The sequence below is a fragment of the Vombatus ursinus genome, unplaced genomic scaffold (assembly GCF_900497805.2).
Source record: "Vombatus ursinus unplaced genomic scaffold, bare-nosed wombat genome assembly UNPS02014802.1, whole genome shotgun sequence".
In the NCBI taxonomy this organism is placed as follows: Eukaryota; Metazoa; Chordata; class Mammalia; order Diprotodontia; family Vombatidae; genus Vombatus; species Vombatus ursinus.
Genome location: NW_020954580.1, coordinates 24,531,735 through 24,552,143, shown reverse-complemented (window position 1 = coordinate 24,552,143; position 20,409 = coordinate 24,531,735). Strand labels below are relative to the sequence as shown.

Genomic DNA, 20,409 nt, shown 5'->3' with positions numbered 1-20,409 from the left:
CTTTCTTTCTTTCTTTCTTTCTTTCTTTCTTTCTTTCTTTCTTTCTTCCTTTCTTTCTTTTCCTTCCTTCCTTCCTTCCTTCCTTCCTTTCTTTCTTTCTTTCTTTCTTTGTTTCTTTCTTTCTTTCTTCCTTCCTTCCTTCCTTCCTTCCTTTCCTTCCTTCTTTCTTCCTTCCTTTCCTTCTTTCCTTCCTTCCATTCTTCTTTCTTTCTTTCACTAATTTCCTACCAGTGATGCTATATAGTTACAAATTATGGAGCAGCACAATCTTAAAAGAACACAAATTGAGGTTCACACAAAGGTGGGTATAGGTAGGTTTTGGCATATTACCAACAATGACTTGGTGTAGCCTAGTTCTGACTCAGACTGGTCCTATTGTTCAGGTTTGGGATTGGAATGAAATGAGACCCTCCTAGACCATCTAACAGTAAATGAAGGGACGGTGCTTAACCACAGCATAGACCACCATTTTGTTAAGTTGTGACCACGTGCCAGGCATCATGCTTAGTGCTGGGGGGCACCAAGAATAACGAAATGTGTAGCTTTTCAACCTTCACCATGGTTGGTCTGTGGGTGTCAAATCTGAGGAAGGAGCTTTTGACTCCAAATACAGGGAACCTTTGTAATGAAGCTATACCCTTGATTCAAGCCTTAAGACCTTGGGACTAATTGAGTCTTGGTGACAGCTTGGAAAAACTAACCAAGTCTTCAGAGGGAAGAGACTTGGGAAAAACTAGCCCAGAATATATACGGCAGGGCCTCTTGTAGACATTGCTGCTACTACAATTTATCAGTAGAAGTGCTATCAGTACCATTATATCAAGGATGCTTAGGACCCAAAGGAGGGGAATATGTATCAAGAGTGAGGAATAACAGATGGACGGCCAAAGTGTTGTATAGGTATGTGTGAAATTGTAAAAACAAAAAAATAAACAAAAGAACGAACAAACTAAGGCAGATCTCTAACAATTTGGGTAGATCCCTTTCCCAAGATTTATAGAAAGACATGGATAAGAATGACAATTTCACATTAGCTCACAATCACAGATTCAGAGCTGCAACAGACCTTAGAGGTCATTAAGTCATCATTTTGCAGATGAGGAAACTGAAGCTCAAAGGGATTCAATGACTTGACTTGCCCAGGGTCACATAGCAGATAATACATGCTTGAGGTGGGATTTGTACCCGTATCTTTCTGACTCCAGGTCCAGCACTCTATCCACTGTACCACAATGCCTCATAATTGAAGAACATATTGCCTGACAGTTTTCAGTCTGTTCCAGTGAATGGAGCGCCCACAGGAGTGGGATCACCAATCCACTGAAGTATTGAAATATTAAATTGAAGGCATCTAAATGTATAAACTCTCCAAAGAAAGGAAGGAAGGAAGGTTGAGAAAGAACATGGGGTCTAGGACAGAGCTTTGGTAAATGCCCCGTTTGGAGGGTGAGAATTGACTGTGAAAGGAAGAAACAAAATAAGATGGTATCTAGATGGCAGCAGGGTAGAGCAAAGACATTTTTAAGATGGAGAAGTGAATATGTTCAAAGGCTAAGGAAGCAGAGCCCGTGGTGAAAGATGTTGGAGGGGAGGTCCCTTGGGGGGACCTTGTTCCATGGCTACTTATGCCACTCCAGGGCAGCTCTTCAATTTCCGAGGGGTCACCATCTGATCCCAAGGCACATTGGAGAAAAAAATGAAGTTATTTAGTTTTCATACAATCACAGACCATCAAAATTCCAACTTACCACTCCTGTCAGCCAGTCCTCCATGGATTATCCTGGCCACCATGATATCCCCTGTTATCTCATGGCGCTTGATGGTGGCACCCTGACAAAAGAGAAGCACAAGATACACTTTTAATTCAGTGTGCTTGGACTCCTTGGAGTCAACACATGTCTTACTTTCTAGACAAGGCCATCTCTAGTATCAGGGATAAGAAAAACCACACAAAAATGAAGAAAATAAAAATTAATTTAAAAATTTTTTTTCAAGGGCAGCTCGGTGGATAGATTACTGGCCCTGGAGTCAGGAGGACCTGAATTCAAATCCAACCTCAGACCAAACACTTGACACTTACTAGCTGCGTGACCCTGGGCAAGTCACTTAACCCCAATTGCCTACAAAAACCCCCCCACCTTTTTCAAGCAACAGAAATAAAAAAAAATTGGAGGAGGAGGGCATTTGGGAAGAAATATGATGAGTTCTTTTTGGACATGTTGAGCCTGAGATGTCTTTCTCAAGAGAGAGATTAGGGCTGACTATATAGATTTGGTAACAACACGCACAGAGATGATAACTGAATCTTTGGGGGCTGATGAGATAATCAAGAGAGAGAGTCTAAAGAGTATAGTGAATTGAATTCACAGAATTTTAAATGTAGAAGGAAACTTCCACGGCCATCCGGTCTGATCATCCCTAGAAGGAATCCTGATTATAACATACTGAACGAGTGGTCAACAAGGTTCTGCTTGAAGATCTCTAATGAGGAGCAGTTTACTCCATCCTCAGGCAGCCCATTTCACTTTTGGTCAGCTCTCATTTTTAGGAAGCTTTTCTTGATATCTGACCTCAATTTGCCTCTTTGCTTCATCGCCCCAATACTCCTCTTCTGTCCTTTGAGGCCAAAGAGAAGCTCCACCTTTTAGGGCTAATCTTTGTTCCACATGATGGTCCTTTAAATTCTTGAATGTTCTATAGGATTACGTTCCCCTTGAGCCTTCATTTCTTCAGACTAATTATCCCTAGCTCCTTCAATTGGTCCTAATGTGCCATGGACCATCTTGGTGGTTTCCCCATAGAGCAATATTTGTCTGGCTCATCCATGTCCTTTATAAATTGTGGCACCCAGAACAAAACACAGTACTATATGTGTACTCTGACCAGGGTAAAGCACAGAGGGGCTCTCACCTCCTTATCCCTAGAATCTATATCTCTCTTAATACAGCCTCAAAAATGGCTTTTTGAAAAACTTGCCACATCTTACTACTAATTCATATTGAATACATCAAAAGCCCTGCATCTCTTGCAGATGAACCGCTGTCTAGCCATGCCTTCCCCATTCCATGCTTGTGAAGCTGATTTTCTTAGACAAAGTAAAAGCCTTCGCAGTTACTACTATAAAACTTCATTTTTTTTAATCTAACCCAATGCTTTAGTCAGTCAAGGTCCTTATGGGTCCTAACTCCATTACCCTGTCTGCTTTGTGCTGTCTGATAATTGCTAAGCATGCCCGCTAAGCTTTTGTCCAAGCCACTGAGAACAACAAAAGGCCATATGCACATCCCTGGGGCACTCCACTGGAGGAAGGCCTCCTACCAAGTGGATACAGAACCATTAACTACTTGAGTTTGGCCAATCAAGTGGTTCGAAATCTATTTAATCGTGTTATTGTCCAGTCCACATCTCTCCATCTCTTCCGTAAGAATATTGTTCAATTGGTTCAGTCATGTCTGACTCTTCATGACCCCAGTACAGTCCATGGGGTTTTCTTGGCAAAGGTATTGGAGTGGTTTGCCATTTCCTTCTCCAGTGTAAGAATATTAGCAGATATCTCATTGCATGCTTTGCTAAGAGCTTTGCTCATTTCATTTAAATGACATGTAGCAGAGTGACTAAAAAAAAGCACAGGTTCATTACCAAAACAAAGAAATATAAGACACAATCTCTTACATCTTACATTTTGCAGCTTAGAGAACAGTAAGTGGAAATTTCTAGTCAGGGCAAACATTAATAAATTCAGCGTATTCAAAAGCATAAGCAAGTGGTGTCTAAGGGGAGAAAACCCTTTTCTGACTAACAATTTCTCTCCAAATTTTCTGAACGCCTGTAGTTTAATTTCCACCAACCACAGACACACATAATATCCATGTTGCCCCTCTAGAGAGTCTAATCTCTGTAGTACATTTCAAAATTCAAACATCAAAAGACTTTCTTACCAGGGGCTGTTTATTTTTCACCAAGCAGACAATCCTCAAAGCTTCCTCATTCTCAGGGATGTTATCGGGCAGCGGCGGAAGAACCGGTTCAAAATCTTTCTGAGCCACAGTATCATGGGCGTTTAGTAAGGCCTGGGACAAAACAAAAAAGCAAGCCATGATCATCCTGGGAAACATGTCCATTCCCAAAGTCAGTTAGCTCCAAACAACATGGCATGTGGCACACAGCACACAAGCTGATTAATTCCTACTAAAAATTCATGATTCTATGATTGTGGGCAGCAATCTCATTTCTTGGAAGCCCAGGTAACGTAAACTATAGACCAGACCTAGTCCACATTGCATGGAGTTTGAATTACAAAGTATTTTATGCAATAGCTTTCCTAACATAAACAGATGGACAGTTTTTGGTTGCCGGGTTAGATATCAGCTATAAGCAAAGGACCGATAGATTTTCCTATGTCAGTCTTTTCATCACTACAAAATTTTTCTGGGACAACCATATGAAACATTGTCCAAAGGACTAATTGTATGAAAAATGTTGATTAAACAACTCGAGTTTTAGCAGTTTTTTTTTCCCAAATGGAAACAGTCAATATTTGAAGGGACAGGTCTACAAATACAGTTAGAGGACACATGAATGGGCCCAGCCATTCTGGAAAATAATTTAGAATTATGTCAGAAAAGTCACTAAGGTGTTCATAGACTATGCTGATATTAGTTTTACAAGCCTAAAGAGGTTGATTACAGGAATAAATGCTCCATATATACAATAATATTACTATTAATACTTCTTGTCATAGCAAAAATACTGGAAGGGGTGCCCATCAATTGGGGAATGACTGAACAAATTGTGATATATGAATGTAATAGAATGTTATTGTGTAGTAAGAAATAATAAGTTTTAGGGATTCAGAGAAACATGAGGAGACACATGAAGAAACACAGCAGAGTCATAACAACAACATATAGTCAGTTCTGCAATGATACTTGTTTTGAAAATGTGAATTTGTTCCAATGTAATTAATATATTAGGGAACAATGTGAGCCTAATAGAGGTTTCTTATTTGCTTATGTGTGATTTAATCTTCGAGAAATACTAGATGAACACAGAAAACTATAACCAGTGAACTAAGCCATAAAGGAATACATAAAATGCACACACACACACACACACACACACACACACACACACACACACACCCCTCAAACATCTACCAGCTACCTCCGTGTTATCCTCCAAGGCTGTGCTTTGCTATTCTTTTGCATTTGTGGACTTCTCTACACAAAAAACCCACCCATTCAACAATCCAAACATTCTTAGGACATCTAAGCTTCCTGGTTCAAAAATGCCAAGCAGTCCACACAAAAAGAAACGTTTATGTGTAGAAGAAGCTTGAATGTTAAATGAGAGAACACGGGCTGTCTCGCAAATAATAATCATAAAGGAATCCACATCGTGGATGAGCAGAGACAACCACATAGAAGAAATGCCCCTGACTGGAAGTGGGGTGGGGTGTTCCTAACCCCATTTCACCCATAAGCCTTATGGATTTTATCACATAGTTTTGCAATTTTGGCAATTTTTAGGAACACAAATGTCATGTTCTAGCAAAACTAACTATACTGTGACTCCAGTAACTACTCTAAAAAGTAGTTGGGAGGTTTGGCCTCAAGAATGAAATGAATGATACGATATACTTCCCTCATTTATTTGCAGAGGTGGGGGCTAGGAGATTTGGAATATTGCATAGACTGTTAGACTGATGTCTTGGTTATTTTTGCTGAATTGCTTTTTTTCCCCTCTTCCTTCCTCTGCTCCCCCCCTTGTTACAAGGGATGGCTTATAGGTTATGTTGTGTGATTTGTCCTCAAAGAGGACCATGACATCATGGAGATGATGCCATGACTTGCATTGATTGAATTTGAGTGAGGGAAGGCTGTGCAAAGTCACCAGCCTCACTTTCTCCTCCAGAGCCATCTGGGTCCAGTAGCCAGATATAGATCAGGACAACTGCAGATGGCCCAGGATGCAATGGGAGACCTGGGCTTTTTTAAGCTTAGGTCTTTCTGAGGTTTCACTTTGAATGAGGCAAAGCTGGGGGAAATGGGAAGGATATGTTTTAAAATAAAGGTGGTATTGGGGAAGCTAGGTGGTGCAGTGGATACAGCAAATGGCCCTGGACTCAGGAGAACCTGAGTTCAAATGTGACCTCAGACACATACTAACTATGTGACTCTGGGCAAGTCACTTAACCCCAGATGCCTCCAAAAGAAAATAAATAAAGGTGATACTAAAACAAAAGACGTAAGTAAAAGTTACAAATTAGGAGATAAAAAACACTAAGGGAAACAGTGTGGCAGAGAGGATAGTGAGCTGTCCTCAAAGTGTGGAAAATTAAGATTCAAGTCTGCCTGATAACAAATTGACTCTGTGACTCTAGATCTGTTAAAAAGAAGTAGGTACTGCTGGGAGATTTGAGTTCAAATCCAGCTTCAAGCACTTACTAGCTGTATGACCCTGGCCAAAAACATCTGTTTACCTCAGTTTTCTCATCTGTAAAATTTGACCTTCCAAGGTTCATTGTGAGGATCTCAAATGAGGTGACATTTGTAAAGCACTTAGCACAGTGTCTAGCTTTAGGATATGCTTGTTTCTTTCCTTAAGACTCACAGGCATATCTCTAAGTGAAGAAGAAGAAGAAGAAGAAGAAGAAGAAGAAGAAGAAGAAGAAGAAGAGGAGGAGGAGGAGGAGGAGGAGGAGGAGGAGGAGGAGGAGGAGGAGGAGGAGAAGAAGAAGAGAGGAGGAGTCGTCTCCCATCACACATACCACAAAGGAGGGTCTGGGGTGATCAGTTTCTTTTGATGACAAAACACCCAACATTTCTATAATCATTGGTTATGTGATCATTCTTCCTAAGAGATTGCTTAACAGGTAGAATTAAATTGGAACTTTAGAAAACACCTTAGCTTTGTTCATGCTGTTCAGATTGTTGATAATAAATGGTTACCTTTTGCACTAGATGTTTGACTTATAGGTTGCATTCCAAATACCAAGAAGTCAATAAATTGATACTCTCAGTATGCACAACACTAAAAAGTACTCTCCAAGAACCAATTGATTACCATGACACTGTCAGTATATTAGTACACAATTCTTTACACAAAGTAAGCATTTAATAAATGCTTTATTCATTCATTCATTCATGATATTAATCTTTTCAAACCTAGTTCCAAACTTGAAATTTTCCATGTTGTCTCATTTACTATAGCAAGTTTTCTTGCAAACTTCATTTCCCCCAATTCTTAGAGATTTTGCCAGTGAAATGAAGAGAGGGAGGGCTAGTTTCACTACATTTCTTTTCTTCAGGACCCTGTCATCATCTGCCTGGATGCTCCCATCGTCATCAATAATGCTTTTATGTAGTGCATTTATATAGTACTTTAAAATTTGCAAAGAACTTAACAAATATTATCTCATTTTATCCTTACAACAACCCTGGGAGATAAGTGTTATTATTACCCTCATTTTATAGATAAGAAAACTGAGGCAGACAAAGATTTATCTAACTTCCCCAGAGTTACATAGCTGGTTAAGTGTTTGAGACTAGGTAAGGTCCAATGTTGAATTCACCGCACCACCCAGTGGCCACATTTTGTCACAGTTTTCTTGATTACTTGCTACGTAACATTCAGATAGGAAAACATCGATGTTTCAGTATCAAGATCAGCATGGTACAGTGGATGGAGCCTTGGGCTTGGAGCCAGAGAAAAACCTGAGTTCAAAACCTGCCTCGGACACTGACTAGCTGTATCTAATAAAAATTATTGTTTTTCACAGTAAAATTTCTGGCTATTCAGGAACAAGATTCTTTTGGGAGGGGTGATGTGGGAGGAGGAGTGGGGAAGAGGGAGACGTGGAAGATTTATCTTAAAATAGGAGTTACAAATATGTGCTCAATTTGAATGATCTGAAAATGGATAAAGCTTGTCCCTTTCATCCTTTTCCCTTTTTAATTGTATGTAGAGACGGAATAGGTCAAAAAACCTGAAGAAAATTTCTTTCAAACGTGATTTGGATGGTATGCACATTCAAATCTAATTTGAATGGTAATGTACATTCAAAGCATCCCATTTAGTTCAATAAGTTTCATTTGATAACATTGAATTTTTAAAAAATTGTTTAAAAATTTATTTATTTATTGTTAAAAGGATGTTGTGCAGAACAAACTGCACCATCTGGACCATTCTCTTACTCACTGTGCCCTGGGTAAGTCCCTTAGCCTCTCTAAGCCTCAGTTTCTTTATCTGTAAAATGAGGTGGGGGGGTTAAATTGATCTCACCAGGTCTAAATATGATCCCATGCCAGGCTGACCTGACCATGTCACATCTGAAAAATGAGACGGCAATAAACTTGGAATAATCCCCCTTGTTATAAGGTATCCTAGAAAAAAGTATAAGTCAGGAGCTGCGGATTCCGCGGCTGTTTCTGTAGTTACTGTCTGGGTGACCTTTGAGGGATCAGTTTCTCATCTGCAATGAGGTGGTTAGACAAGACAATCTCCAAGGTCCCTTCCAGTTCTAATGGTCTAGAATCCATATGCCTTCAAATATGTTTGTGTCTCTTAAAAAAAAACAAAAACAAAAATAAAAACAAAAAAGACCACTAATTACATTGTAAAGTTTCATCCCCTAAGATTTCCTTTGCCTCTAAAATTTTATGACATTTAAATGCATTCCTTGCTTGCCCATTATAATGAAACTCCTTATTTGAGGGTACTTTTACTGTGGCCTTGATCTGTGCTTCCCATTTTTCAGTGGGTACCCTCCCAGCCAGGCTCCTCTTTTGTCCCCTCCTCCCTCCCTCCCTCTCCCCTTCCCGAACCACCCCAGGAGCCAGCACTTGCCTGGAAATGTTTGGCTTTTAGAACTTGTCTCAGTTCTCGGACCTCAGGGGACTGAGGAACCTCCCGCAACAACTCCACTACCTGGTTAATGGAATGACATGGATTATGAAATTGATTATCTTTGTTTTATAGGGAGTCCCACTCCCAGCCATGTAAATAAAGCAGAGGGGTCAAAGTGTGACCAGCGGGCCACAAGTGGCCCACAACACTCCTGAGTGTGGCCTGAACCAGGTTAAAATGTAATTGGGAAATATTTAACAAAATAAATACAAATATAATAAAACCTAAGTAGTATTCCATTTCAAAACTAAGTCAATATGTGGCCTGTAGGCATCCTTTGGTAAGCATTAGTGACCCCTCTATTTGAAGCCCTCGGTGTTCATCTTTTATTTCAAGGTCTGGGCAGATTCCTTCATTCGTTACGCTCCAGGATGACTCCAGAAGCAGGTCGTGGCTTTGGGTAGGACTGACTGAACCTTGAGGCTCAAGCCTGGCTGAGACTGTCTCTTTTCCTTCTCTAAATCCATGAGGATGTGTATATTTTCCCCCCATTAGTGTCTTTAAAGCCCCTAGGTATTATGAGCCCCTTGTCCCCAGGTACAACTACCTTAGTTTCCCCAGCTATAGATAGAGTCGAAGACTTATAATTTCCATACACATCTATTTAGTACTAGAAGAAATGGTAATTTTCCTATTGGTGACTCCATTCCATGAAAACAGCATTTTCTATTTCAGGACTGGCTACTCTATTAGCTAAGCATCACTATTTGAGCACTACAAAGCATCAGGAAAAAGAAAAAAATCTCATCCACATGAGGGTTATTTAAGATGATTTAGAAATGCTGGAATGGAGACTAGAGAATAGATTAGCTTCCTTCTACTCTCATGAGTTTGTAATAATAGAAGGTCATTGTTGTTTAAATCACATTTTGCTTTTTTTTAAATTAAATTTTTAAATAAAAAAATTTTAAATCAAATTTTAAAAAATCATATGCAGACTGGGTCATGATCAAGGTACTTTTATGGGGGAGCCATGGGAGAATGAGAAAAGTGGGAGGAGAAATGAATTAATTTGCCCTAAAATATTAGTTAAAATATATGATCATTTTGAATAATTTGGAATAGATTAAACAGGTCTGTTTTCTCCCTTTCCTTCTCTATATGCAAACTAGAAATATCTTAAAACTCAATAAATATTATATGCAGTTAAATCATCCATTTCAGTTAATCACTTTTTATCTGATAAAACCAGAATTTTTGTTAGAAGGGGGTTGAGTAGGCATTGCATTATTTTTCCCACTCTTACCTCACAGGATAACGCTTGTGCCTGGGACAGGACAGGGATTGGTTTCTTCATGATATATTCCTGGAGACATTCATAAACCTACAGAGGGGGAAAAGGTACAGCACATAACATGCTTTGACCATGTAGATATGGAAAGCCAGAGGACAAGGATCCTGGCTGCCAAACTTATAGACGTTTGGCAGCAGAGATACATTAAGGAATTCTCCACGTGGGATAGATACCACAGTAAGTAGAATGAAACATACCCTCAGTTGAGAAGATGGGAGGGGAAAGGGCTAGGACACCTTCAAAGAATTTCCTAGTGGGGAGGCCTGGGGTGGTGGGGTAAAAGAGAGGAGTTAACACAAGCACACCAGTTGGTAGCTTCTTCTTTTAACTAATTAGTTTTATTAACTAAGTATGAAGTTCTATTGTTTCTGAAGAACTGTAAAATTTGGCACCCTGGGACAAAGAACAAATTGCCACACCCTAGTTGTGTCTCTTTCTAATGGAATACCCTGAGCATTTAGGTATTTAACAAAGAACATCGGATACTGCTGCTGTCATCTAAATACACTCTTGGGCAGACAGTTAATCTCTGAGAAATCTTAGTGTTCACCTTTAGAAGGGCTTGCAGCCAAGGGGAATGGAGGAGATCATATAAAAGACTGACTCCATTGACATCTCTGCTATAGAACAGACTTAATTCTTTCAGCACCAGCCTCAGAATCTGAGAGAGACCTGAGGAAAAAAGAGAGAGTCAAGTATTAAATATAAACAGAAGAATACAGAGTTATAACTAAGGCTAGGTGATGGGGGCTTTGACTTAGGCAGTTAACATTCTCTGGTGCCATGAAGAATCTCTGTCCTGGGACCCACTTTTAGCTGCATTGGGCCCTCTTCTCTCCTGCCCCACTGTTGTGCCTCCTTCTTGTTGCTCTCCCTTCCACTGGGACTTATTTGACTAAGAAGACTGTCCTTGTGGCTTTTCTATTTCCCTCAATTTGCCCCTAGAGCCAAACTTCCTAGTCACAATTCTATGGGCAACTATGTAATAATGTGATTCAGCTTGTGCTATAGGAAAAATAGAATGAGCCCTTACTTCATTTTACCATACTTTGGGTTATTGTGATGGTACCTAGCTCCTTCTTAATCTCCCTCCATCTGAAGCAGAAATCTATGCATCTTTTAGCACTTCTGGAAACCCATATTGCAAATGGTCATTGGAAGATTCCAACTTCTAAGAAAGTCTTGAGCCATATTTCCAAGCAATCCCAGTACTCTGTAGATGAAGGGAATTTCTCATTTGGTTCTAAGACTCTAAGTTATTTTGCTGGGAACTTGACATGATATATTTTTAATGCATGAAGTTCATGAACTATCCAGAGCTTTACATAATATTAGTAGACACACTTTTATAGTGTTTTTAAATTACTGAAGTGCTTTATATACATTTTTCCAATTCGTATGTCACAACAACACTGTGAAGTAAGTACCATAGATATTATTAGTTACATTTTATAGATGATGGAATTGAGGTTCAAGTTGAATGATTTTTCTTGAGTCATATAGTTAATAGGTATTGGAAGAACAGGGTGTAATGACACTAGCCTCTTAATGGAGAGGCTGAAGCTGGCGGATACCTGGAGTTTGGGAATTCTGAGTTGCAGTAGGCTAAAACTAATCAGGAGTCCAGACTAATCAGTATGGTGAACCTCTCGAGCAAAGAGCCACCAGGCTGCCTAAGGAGGGGGAAACAGGTCCATGTTAGAAAAATGGAGCAGGTTAAATCTACCATGTTGAGCAGTATTGGGAAGAGGTTCATGAGAACCAGCCTGGGCGAGATAGGAAGACCCAATCTCAACAAAAAAAGTATCACAGGTAGGATTTTTGAACACAGTTATTTCTCATTCTAACTCCAATACTCTATACCCTCTACTGAATAGTCATAAAAGAAGTGTGGCACAAAAATAGCAAATACATTAGTGGAATATATAAAGTAAGTTTCTTGTGCCATTTGCCTTAAAAGTGGTTTATAAATTTCCTTACTTTCATATGGAAAGTTAACTGATCTACTGGACACTGAATCATTTTGATTCTCTCTGTTTCTCTGTCTCTCTCTCTCCCTCTCCTTCCCTTCCTCCCTCTTTCGCCCCCCATTTCTCTCTCTCTTTCTCTCTCTCTCTCTCTCTCTCTCTCTCTCTCCCCACACACACACACACACACACACACACACACACACACACACACACTCTTGAATATAAGTATTTTAAGATTCTTTCAGGTGTGGACCAGCAATCTAGAGATACATACCATTCTCCTGACTGGTAACTGGTGGCAGCTCCATCATGCTCTTTTTGTCTGGTGATTTCTCTCCTTTTTCCAAATGGAGAAAATTTCCTTTTCCAAAGGGAAATTGGACCTGGGAAAAAGATCAACAGATGAACTCCATTTAAGTAAAAATGACTCTCCTTCCTTCTTCCCCTCCATCACAATGCAAGTCCATAACATAATCTGGCTATTCAATGTTACACCTTGACAGTCTCAATAAAAAGAGAAAACTCACAATGTTTCATGTTTTAGAATTTTTCCTCAAATAGATCTGTACAAATATTAAGAAGGTTAAAAGAGCAGAGCCCATAGATCAACATATTCTGCTAATATTCTCGTTTTTAATCCACAGGACCATCTGGTACATTTTATTGGGAACTTTTATAGTGGTTGATGGTGGTCAAATGTGTGGCCTTCATTATTTCTGCTTTGTTGACTATTTAAGAAGATATTAAGTGCTATAAAGAATGAAGCTGAGACAGGATGGTATAGAGGATAGAGAACCAGTCTTGGAATCAGAAGTTCTTCTGAAAAAGAGTTCAACTGCTTCTTGCCACGTATTTCCCCTTTGACCATAGGCAGGTTACTTAACTTCTCAGCACCCTCAAGCAAGATGACAAGATGAATTGCTAGTCTATATCAACAAATGGGAGATTACACATTGGGAATTCTCCATATCAATGAAATAACAACAAAACAGAATAAGGAGGAAGCCATAGCTTTTTCCCTATAAGCTCAAAATCTACGTTTAAAAAGAAGAGACACAAACCCTAACATTCAATCTGCAGTTAGCTGTAATGAAGGCTTTGTGGGTCACAGGTTGTATTTATGATCACACTGCAACTCAACATGGTCTGTAAGTCAGGGTCGGTCTAATGACTCTCTTGGGCATTGAGGATTTAGGTTTCTGGAAAATCGTTGATATGGGGCATTCAGTAGAATGAACCCTGGACTAAGAAAATGAATAATTATATTTTTCACAACTATAGTTAGAAGAATTCTTCACCAAAGGATGGAGGAAATTGCAAAAGATAAAATAGATAATAATAATTACGTGAAACTGAAAAGCTTTTACATAATTAAAATCAATGCAATTAAAATAAGAAAGTAAGATGTTGATTAGTAAGAATCTTTCATCAAATATCGCTGATAAGGTTCTGCTATCCAAAATAGATAGGAAACCGAGAGGCATATGTGAGACCAAGAGCCATTCCACAATAAATAAGTGGTCAAAGGATATGAAAGGGCAGTTTTCAAAAGAATTTTAAACTATTAACATCCACATGAAAATTCCTCCAAATAACTGATAATAATAGAAAGTCAAATCAAAATATCCCTCAGGATTTACCTTGCACCTAGCAAAGATGAAAAAGATGGAAACTGTCAATACTCCAGAAAGATAAGAGGAAGTTCCTTTCAGGCACAGAGGACGCCATTGCAAAGACATGAAGATGTAAGATTGAGTGTCATACGTGGGGACAACACGAAGACCAATTTAACTAGTTTTGGCTTCTTAAACTTTTTCCACTCAAGTCCCCTTTATGCCTGAGAAATTTTTAGGTGGCCCTGGGTAAATAGGTTGTAAACCCCAAGAATCCATGAACCTCACGAACCCCAATTTGAAGACAGAGTCTGCTCTAAGAAAGAGACAAATGAAATCTGGGGGTGTAGGTCCACAGTTTAATTTCTTTCAAGCTGGCTTGACATGCATTGCATGGGAGTTCAGTACAAGATTGGGCCCCCCTAAGGGGGCCAGTTAAGAACTGATTCAAATTTGGGGGTTTTGGGCTTCAGCCTTATATGCCCTTCGAAGAGTATGGTGTCAAGGGGTGCCAATCCACTGTCAACATTCTCCCAGACCTGTCTGGGCAACATAATGAGCCGGAATAGACCCATTTAGATTACATCTTAATGTCCTTCTGAAGAAGGACTGAACTTTGAAAGAAAGGGGCATGGAGAAGCTCTGAGTTTCCAAGATAATGATTACTAAGAAAAATCATTTTTTACAAGGTATATAAAATAAGTATACAAATCAAACATTTAATGATAATAAATCACAAAGAAATTTATCTTAAAATAATTATTTGGTATACATGTAATTTTACCATTTATTAAAGATGAAAGCAAATTTGCATACCAATGACATGATGTGCTTGTTTATTTTTACATAAAGAATTAAATCTTGGCAGAATATTTGATACTCCAGGGCACAGAGCATCTTCAATTTTTTTTTAGAGTTGATTGATATTTTGATTTAATAATCATCAATGCTGAGGATGCTGCTTCACATAAATATGTAGTTCAAAATGGCAGAAATATGTTTAGGGCCATTTCAGAAATTATTAGAAATTCTGACCTAATCCCAAGCCAAAATTCACTTAGCGATTTTGTATGTACAATAAAAAACACTGCAGTTCATAATACACAATATTCCCAAATCTGAGCTGAGGTGTTTCTGGCAGTGTTTGTTGGCATTGTATGGTGTGATAGCATGTGCCGTGTAAAGTGTGTATGTTGTGTGTTCAGAAGCAAGGCTGCAATGAAGTTACGTGATGCTGAACGGGCAAGTGTTGCCAGAAACATCTTGGATTCATTATGCATTTGATTTTGAATCAAGTTTTGGTCATTGTGTGTTCAGAAACCTTTTACTGTTGCCAGTTTTTTTGGGACTCCTTCATTCAGTTACAAAACCTAATCTGGGGTCACCACCCACACAGTTTAAGAAGTGTTGGACTAGACCATGGAGTATTTGAAGGGGAGTAATGGACACTAAGGCCAGAAAAATAGGTTGGGAACAGGTTGTAAAGAGCCTTAAGGGCCAAAGAGGAATTTACATTTCATTCTAGAAGTCATAGGGATTCATTGGAATATTGGGTTGAAGAGTGACACAGTCAGACCTGTGCTTTGAAAAACCACTTCGGGGGGCGACCGCGCTGGGACTGGCCGCCACCTGGAGTATGAGGGACCGGCGGCGGCAGCGGCGACGATGACAGCCTCCTTGTGACTTCTGGTGTCTCAGAGCACCAAGAGAAGAAATGAGCCCTTCTTAGTGCTGCTAGAACTTCTGAGGGTCACTCAAGTGATGTGGTAAGACAGGCTTTTGATAATTCTTTTTTAAGTAGGAGTATTGGGGAGGGAGGATGAGGGTAGGTAATGTACAAGGAAAAGCCATCTCTTAGGGCTTTGCGTTGAGGAGAGGACGATGAGATAGAGAAATCTCTTCTTCCTCACTCTACCCTCACATCACCACTACCCATAGGGAGACAGGAAAAGGAAAGGGAAAAGGTAGCAAGGTGAAAAGGAGGACAGAAAATACTTTGGAGGATGTATTTTGTTGTTATTCAATCATGTCTAACTCTTCCTGACTTCATTTGGGGTTTTCTTGGCTTTGCCATTTCCTTCTCCAGCTCATTTTACAGATGAAGAAACTGAGGTAAACGGGGTTAAGTAGTTTGCCCAGGGTCACGTAGCTAGTAAGTGTCTGAATTCAGATTTGAACTCAGGAAGATGAGTCTTCCTGACTCCAGGCCCGGTCCTCTATCCACTACACCACCTAGTTTAAATCCCTATTTGGGAAAAGTTGAATAACAATTAAGTCACCCCCAAAAAGACACTGAAATTCTTCCTTAGCTCCTTTAGAAAGCCAATGTGACACAATAGAGTAGTGGACTTGTACTCAGGAAAGCCCGAGTTCATATCCTGTATCTGACGTTTACATAGCTGTATGACCATGGGTAAGTCAATAAACCTTTCTGAGCCTCAGTTTCCTCCTTGTAAAATGGGGATAATAATGTCTAGAGTACCTACCTCATGAGATTGTTGTGAGGCTCAAATGGAATAATATGTAAAGCACTTTGGAAACCTCAAAGTGCCATGTAACTGTTTTATTATTATTATTATCTCATTCCATGATTTGGGGCTTTTAAAAAGGTACAAATTGGCTGTCCCTACATGGGCCTGGCACAATTGGCTTCTTAGATAGAGTTGGTTAGGATTTAAATGATATATGCTTGTCCTGATGTATTCTGCCATTTCTGGACTAGATGACAACAGCATGACAATCAGATAAAAGTCACCAGATATCAAATTGTCCTAAAATTCAGGACAAATTATCAAGTGTGTTCAGATGGATAATTTCAAAGCTTTAATTACTTTCAAGTTGTATCACTTCTGGGTCAGTGCCCAGAGAAATGAGATTTTTGTGTCCTTGATAAATGGTGAACCTTTTGGGAATGGCAGGTGAGCTCAGGATGTCTAAGGGCCTACAAGACCGTCCATGTGTGATTTTGGTCATTCTGTCCTTCGAGAATTGACAAAAGAGAGGAGTGACAGCTCAGGATTTTACTTTAGAATGCTACCTGCTGTGAACATGTTGAATTTCTATCTAACCTGCTAAAGTCGATCTAAATCGATGTCATAAATACATAGATAAGTCTGTAACCAAATTCCACAGGCTCTTTCTTAAGCCCACCAGTTGTGTAGCTGTGGGAGGTCTTGTCACCAGATCTGCCATGTTACAAATTTAATATTGAAAGTTTCTGGAGTCTGTAAGACAGAAATAGAAACGTGGTAATGTGATTTTTAAAGTGAGCGACTACTGAAGAAACTTTTAAATGAAGCAAGAAGAGACCTTGTTACTTTGTTTGTAAACAGAGACATATCTAATTTTTCTACTGATTGAATTACAATTCTTAGAACCGGATTAAAATTTTAAAATATTTTAAAACCACAAATAAATGGAAATGACTTTCATTGTTAAAACTTCCACCTCCTCCCCTCCTTCCTTCAGCTTCCTGGCAAGAAGGCTAACCTTGTCAACTGTTTAAATAACAATTTGATTCAATTCATCAATCGTTTATTAAATAGCTGCTCTGTGCAGGACACTATGCTAGGCCAGGGCCTGATAATAAAAAGACAACAATAGAACAATCCCTGCCCTCAGTGGCATTACATTCTGGGCTCAGATGAGATCATATATGTAAAGCACTTTGTAAACCTTAAAGTGCTATTACATAAAGGAAAAATGTCAAATATCATCATCGCTATTAGACTCTGCCATATAATTAAGTCTGCTATCTCATAGGAAGTGGGCAAAAAAAGTTTTACGTTTTTTAAAGTAGGCACTGCCTACTTTAGCTGTTGTCATTTTACTGTGACTACAATAAAAAAATGTGACCAATAAGAAATGGACTTTTCAACTCTGAAGTGGATCTGTAGGAGAGTCTGGGAGAAGTACAAAGGTCCCCTGTGCTATATGTGTTGCTATTGGATTTCTATACATTGGTAGTGAAGTGGAAAATTAAGACAATTATCCAGAAAATTTTGTTCCAGACCTTTACTTTTGCCTGAAATGTCTAAATAATTAAAACAAATGTTTTGTTCATCTGGAAAAAAAAAGAAAAAAAAAAGAAAAACCACTTTGGCAACTGTATGGAGGAAAGATTACAGAGGGAAGAGATATGAGGGAAGGAGATGAGGAGGCTGCCATTGCAATAAAATAGAAGAGAGGTGATGAGGTCCCAAAGTAGGGGTGTGGTTGTGGAGAGGGAGAAAGAGAGATGGGGAGAGGGAGATGGAAAGGGGGAGGGAGAAGTCTTGTAAAGGTAGAAAAGACAAGACTTAGCAACTGATTGGATATGTGAGGTGAGGTAAAGTGAAGAGTTGAGAATGACAGAGGTAGCAAGCCTGATTGATTGATTGAAGGATATGAAATAATGGTCAGGAAATGAAGGCCTAGATAGGTGGCTTTCTGATAAAGGGTGCAACAATCTAGGATAGTTTGTGCAAAGGGAATAGAAAAGGAAATGGAATGCTATGTGCAAGAAAAAATGAATAGACCAATTGACTGGAACATTATGAAAGAGATTAAGGTGAAATGTCAGAAACCATAGGCTTGAGTCAGATGTGAATACTACAAGGCTGAGGGCTGTACATTTTGTCCTAGAGGCAATAGGGAGCCACCGTAGTTTCTTGAGTAGAGCAGTGGCATGTTGGATCTTTGTTTTTGGAAGATTTTTTGTTTTTGTTTTTGTTGTTTGTTTGTTTGGTTTTTTTTTGGTGAAGCAATTGGGGTTAAGTGACTTGCCCAGGGTCACACAGCTAGTAAGCGTCAAATGTCTGAGGTCACATTTAAACTCAGGTCCTCCTCAATCCAAGGCTGGAGCTCTATCCTCTGCACCACCTAGCTGCCGCAGAAGATTATTTTGGTAGCTATGAGGAGAGGATGAATCAGAGAAGAGAGATATTAGAATTTGAGAAATCAATTAAGAAGCCATTCCAGTAGTCTAGGGGACAGGTGGCAAGTGACTGAACTATAGTGGTATCCATGTAAGTGAAGAGATGGGAATAGCTGCAAGAAATGTTGTTGAGGTAACATACAAGACTTGGCAACAGATTGGATATAGGGAGTGTGTATGTGTGCAGGTGAGGGACTAATTAAGTTTGTAATTAGTAATTAGTAATTAAGATTGTAAACCAAGTGAATGGAATGATGGTGGTGCCCTTGACAGAAAAGAGGAGGAAAGTTATATGTCGGACATGTTGAGTTTGAGATGTTCAGGAGGTGACTGATAATATGGACTACAAGTCTGGAGAGATGAGGACAGGATGGAAGTCATCTGAACAGAGACGACCCTTGGGGTAGTACACACTACCCCAAAATGGGAAGTTAGGGACAGCCTAGAACACAGAAGAAGAAAGAAGGGGGCCCAGGACAAAATCATGGAGAACCCACAGGCTGAAGCGTCAGGAGTTGGAGGATAATTCCACAAAAGAGAATGAGGATTGGTCAGACACCAAAAATCTTGGACAGAGTAATGTCATAAAAGCCAAGGGAGAAGAGAGTTTTCAGGAGGAGGGGGTGTGAAAAACTGCAGAGGCAAAGAAGGGAGGTGACTGAGAAAAGGCCCTTGGATATAGCTATTAAAAGATTTTTGGTAACCTTGGAGACAGTGGTTTCAGTCTAGCGATAGTGTCGGCAGCTGCATTGATTGGAGAAGGAAGTGAATGTGAGGAGGCATCGGAAACGGGTGCAGATGCTATGAAAGGTGGCCCAGATATAGTTGATCAATTGCCAATTAGTATCTCAAGCTTCCTTCAAGACACTATTTCCTACAGGTGGACCTTCCTGATCTTTCCAACTCCTAGAATTTTCTCCTTTAATCTACACTATGTATCTCACCTGTACCATATCTGAATATAATTTAACCCCATTAGAATGTAACTTCCTGCAGGACAGAGACTTTTTTTTTCTGCTTTTCTTAGCTTAGCACAGTGCTTGGTACATAGCGAAGACTTCATAAATCCTTGCTGACTGACTGGCTGAAAAGAGGGCAATACCTTAAGGGGCTGGCAAGATTGAGGTAAGATTTATACACATCTTTCTTAGCTAGAGCCTGTTAATTAGTAATTAGACAATATTAATTTATGTACTTGTCTAGCTTCCCAAAAGTAACACACCTTTTCCCATTGGTCTAGGTATTATAGAAAGACTCAGGCTTAAATATGGAATCAATACAGGGAAATAAAATTCAGGATCCTTGGAGTCTGACCCAGTCACCACTGCAACAAGCGATCTGAGCTAGCTGATGGAGACATTGCTCCAACTATTGAGTCTAAACCAGGTGTGAGAAGTAAAGGGGGGCTTGTTGAATTCTACCTCACTTTCCTGTCTTTTGTCCCAGAATGAGGAAGGTGGGTCCTTCCCATTAGGATTAGTTATTAATCCTAGGATTAATTATGTCTATGGCTGATATGCTTGCAAGTACCAGGGTCTTCAATGACTTCATTCCATAGAAAGGGTAAAGTTGATTTCAGCGTCTTCTTGTGTATCTTCGCCTTGTCTTGTTACTATTATTCCCTCACATAGTCATTTCCTGCACACAATAATTGAAGTCAAAGAATGAATTAATTAGTCCTGTAGGTTGATGCATTTTACAACACTACAA

At 39.5% G+C, this 20,409-nt stretch overlaps 1 protein-coding gene across 1 annotated transcript in view; it reads right to left on the bottom strand.

Moving 5' to 3' along the window:
- MPP4 (membrane palmitoylated protein 4) overlaps nt 1-19,652 on the bottom strand; it is a 52,389-nt gene extending 32,737 nt beyond the window's left edge. Inside the window, exons 1-7 of the mRNA XM_027873433.1 lie at nt 19,644-19,652; nt 15,377-15,470; nt 10,752-10,873; nt 10,154-10,231; nt 8,848-8,928; nt 3,939-4,070; nt 1,749-1,830 (exon numbers count right to left, since the gene is read on the bottom strand). Coding sequence (XP_027729234.1) covers nt 1,749-1,830; nt 3,939-4,070; nt 8,848-8,928; nt 10,154-10,231; nt 10,752-10,873; nt 15,377-15,470; nt 19,644-19,652 — 598 coding nt within the window. The remainder of the gene's footprint in view (nt 1-1,748; nt 1,831-3,938; nt 4,071-8,847; nt 8,929-10,153; nt 10,232-10,751; nt 10,874-15,376; nt 15,471-19,643) is intronic.
- Between the last annotated feature and the right edge of the window lie 757 nt (nt 19,653-20,409).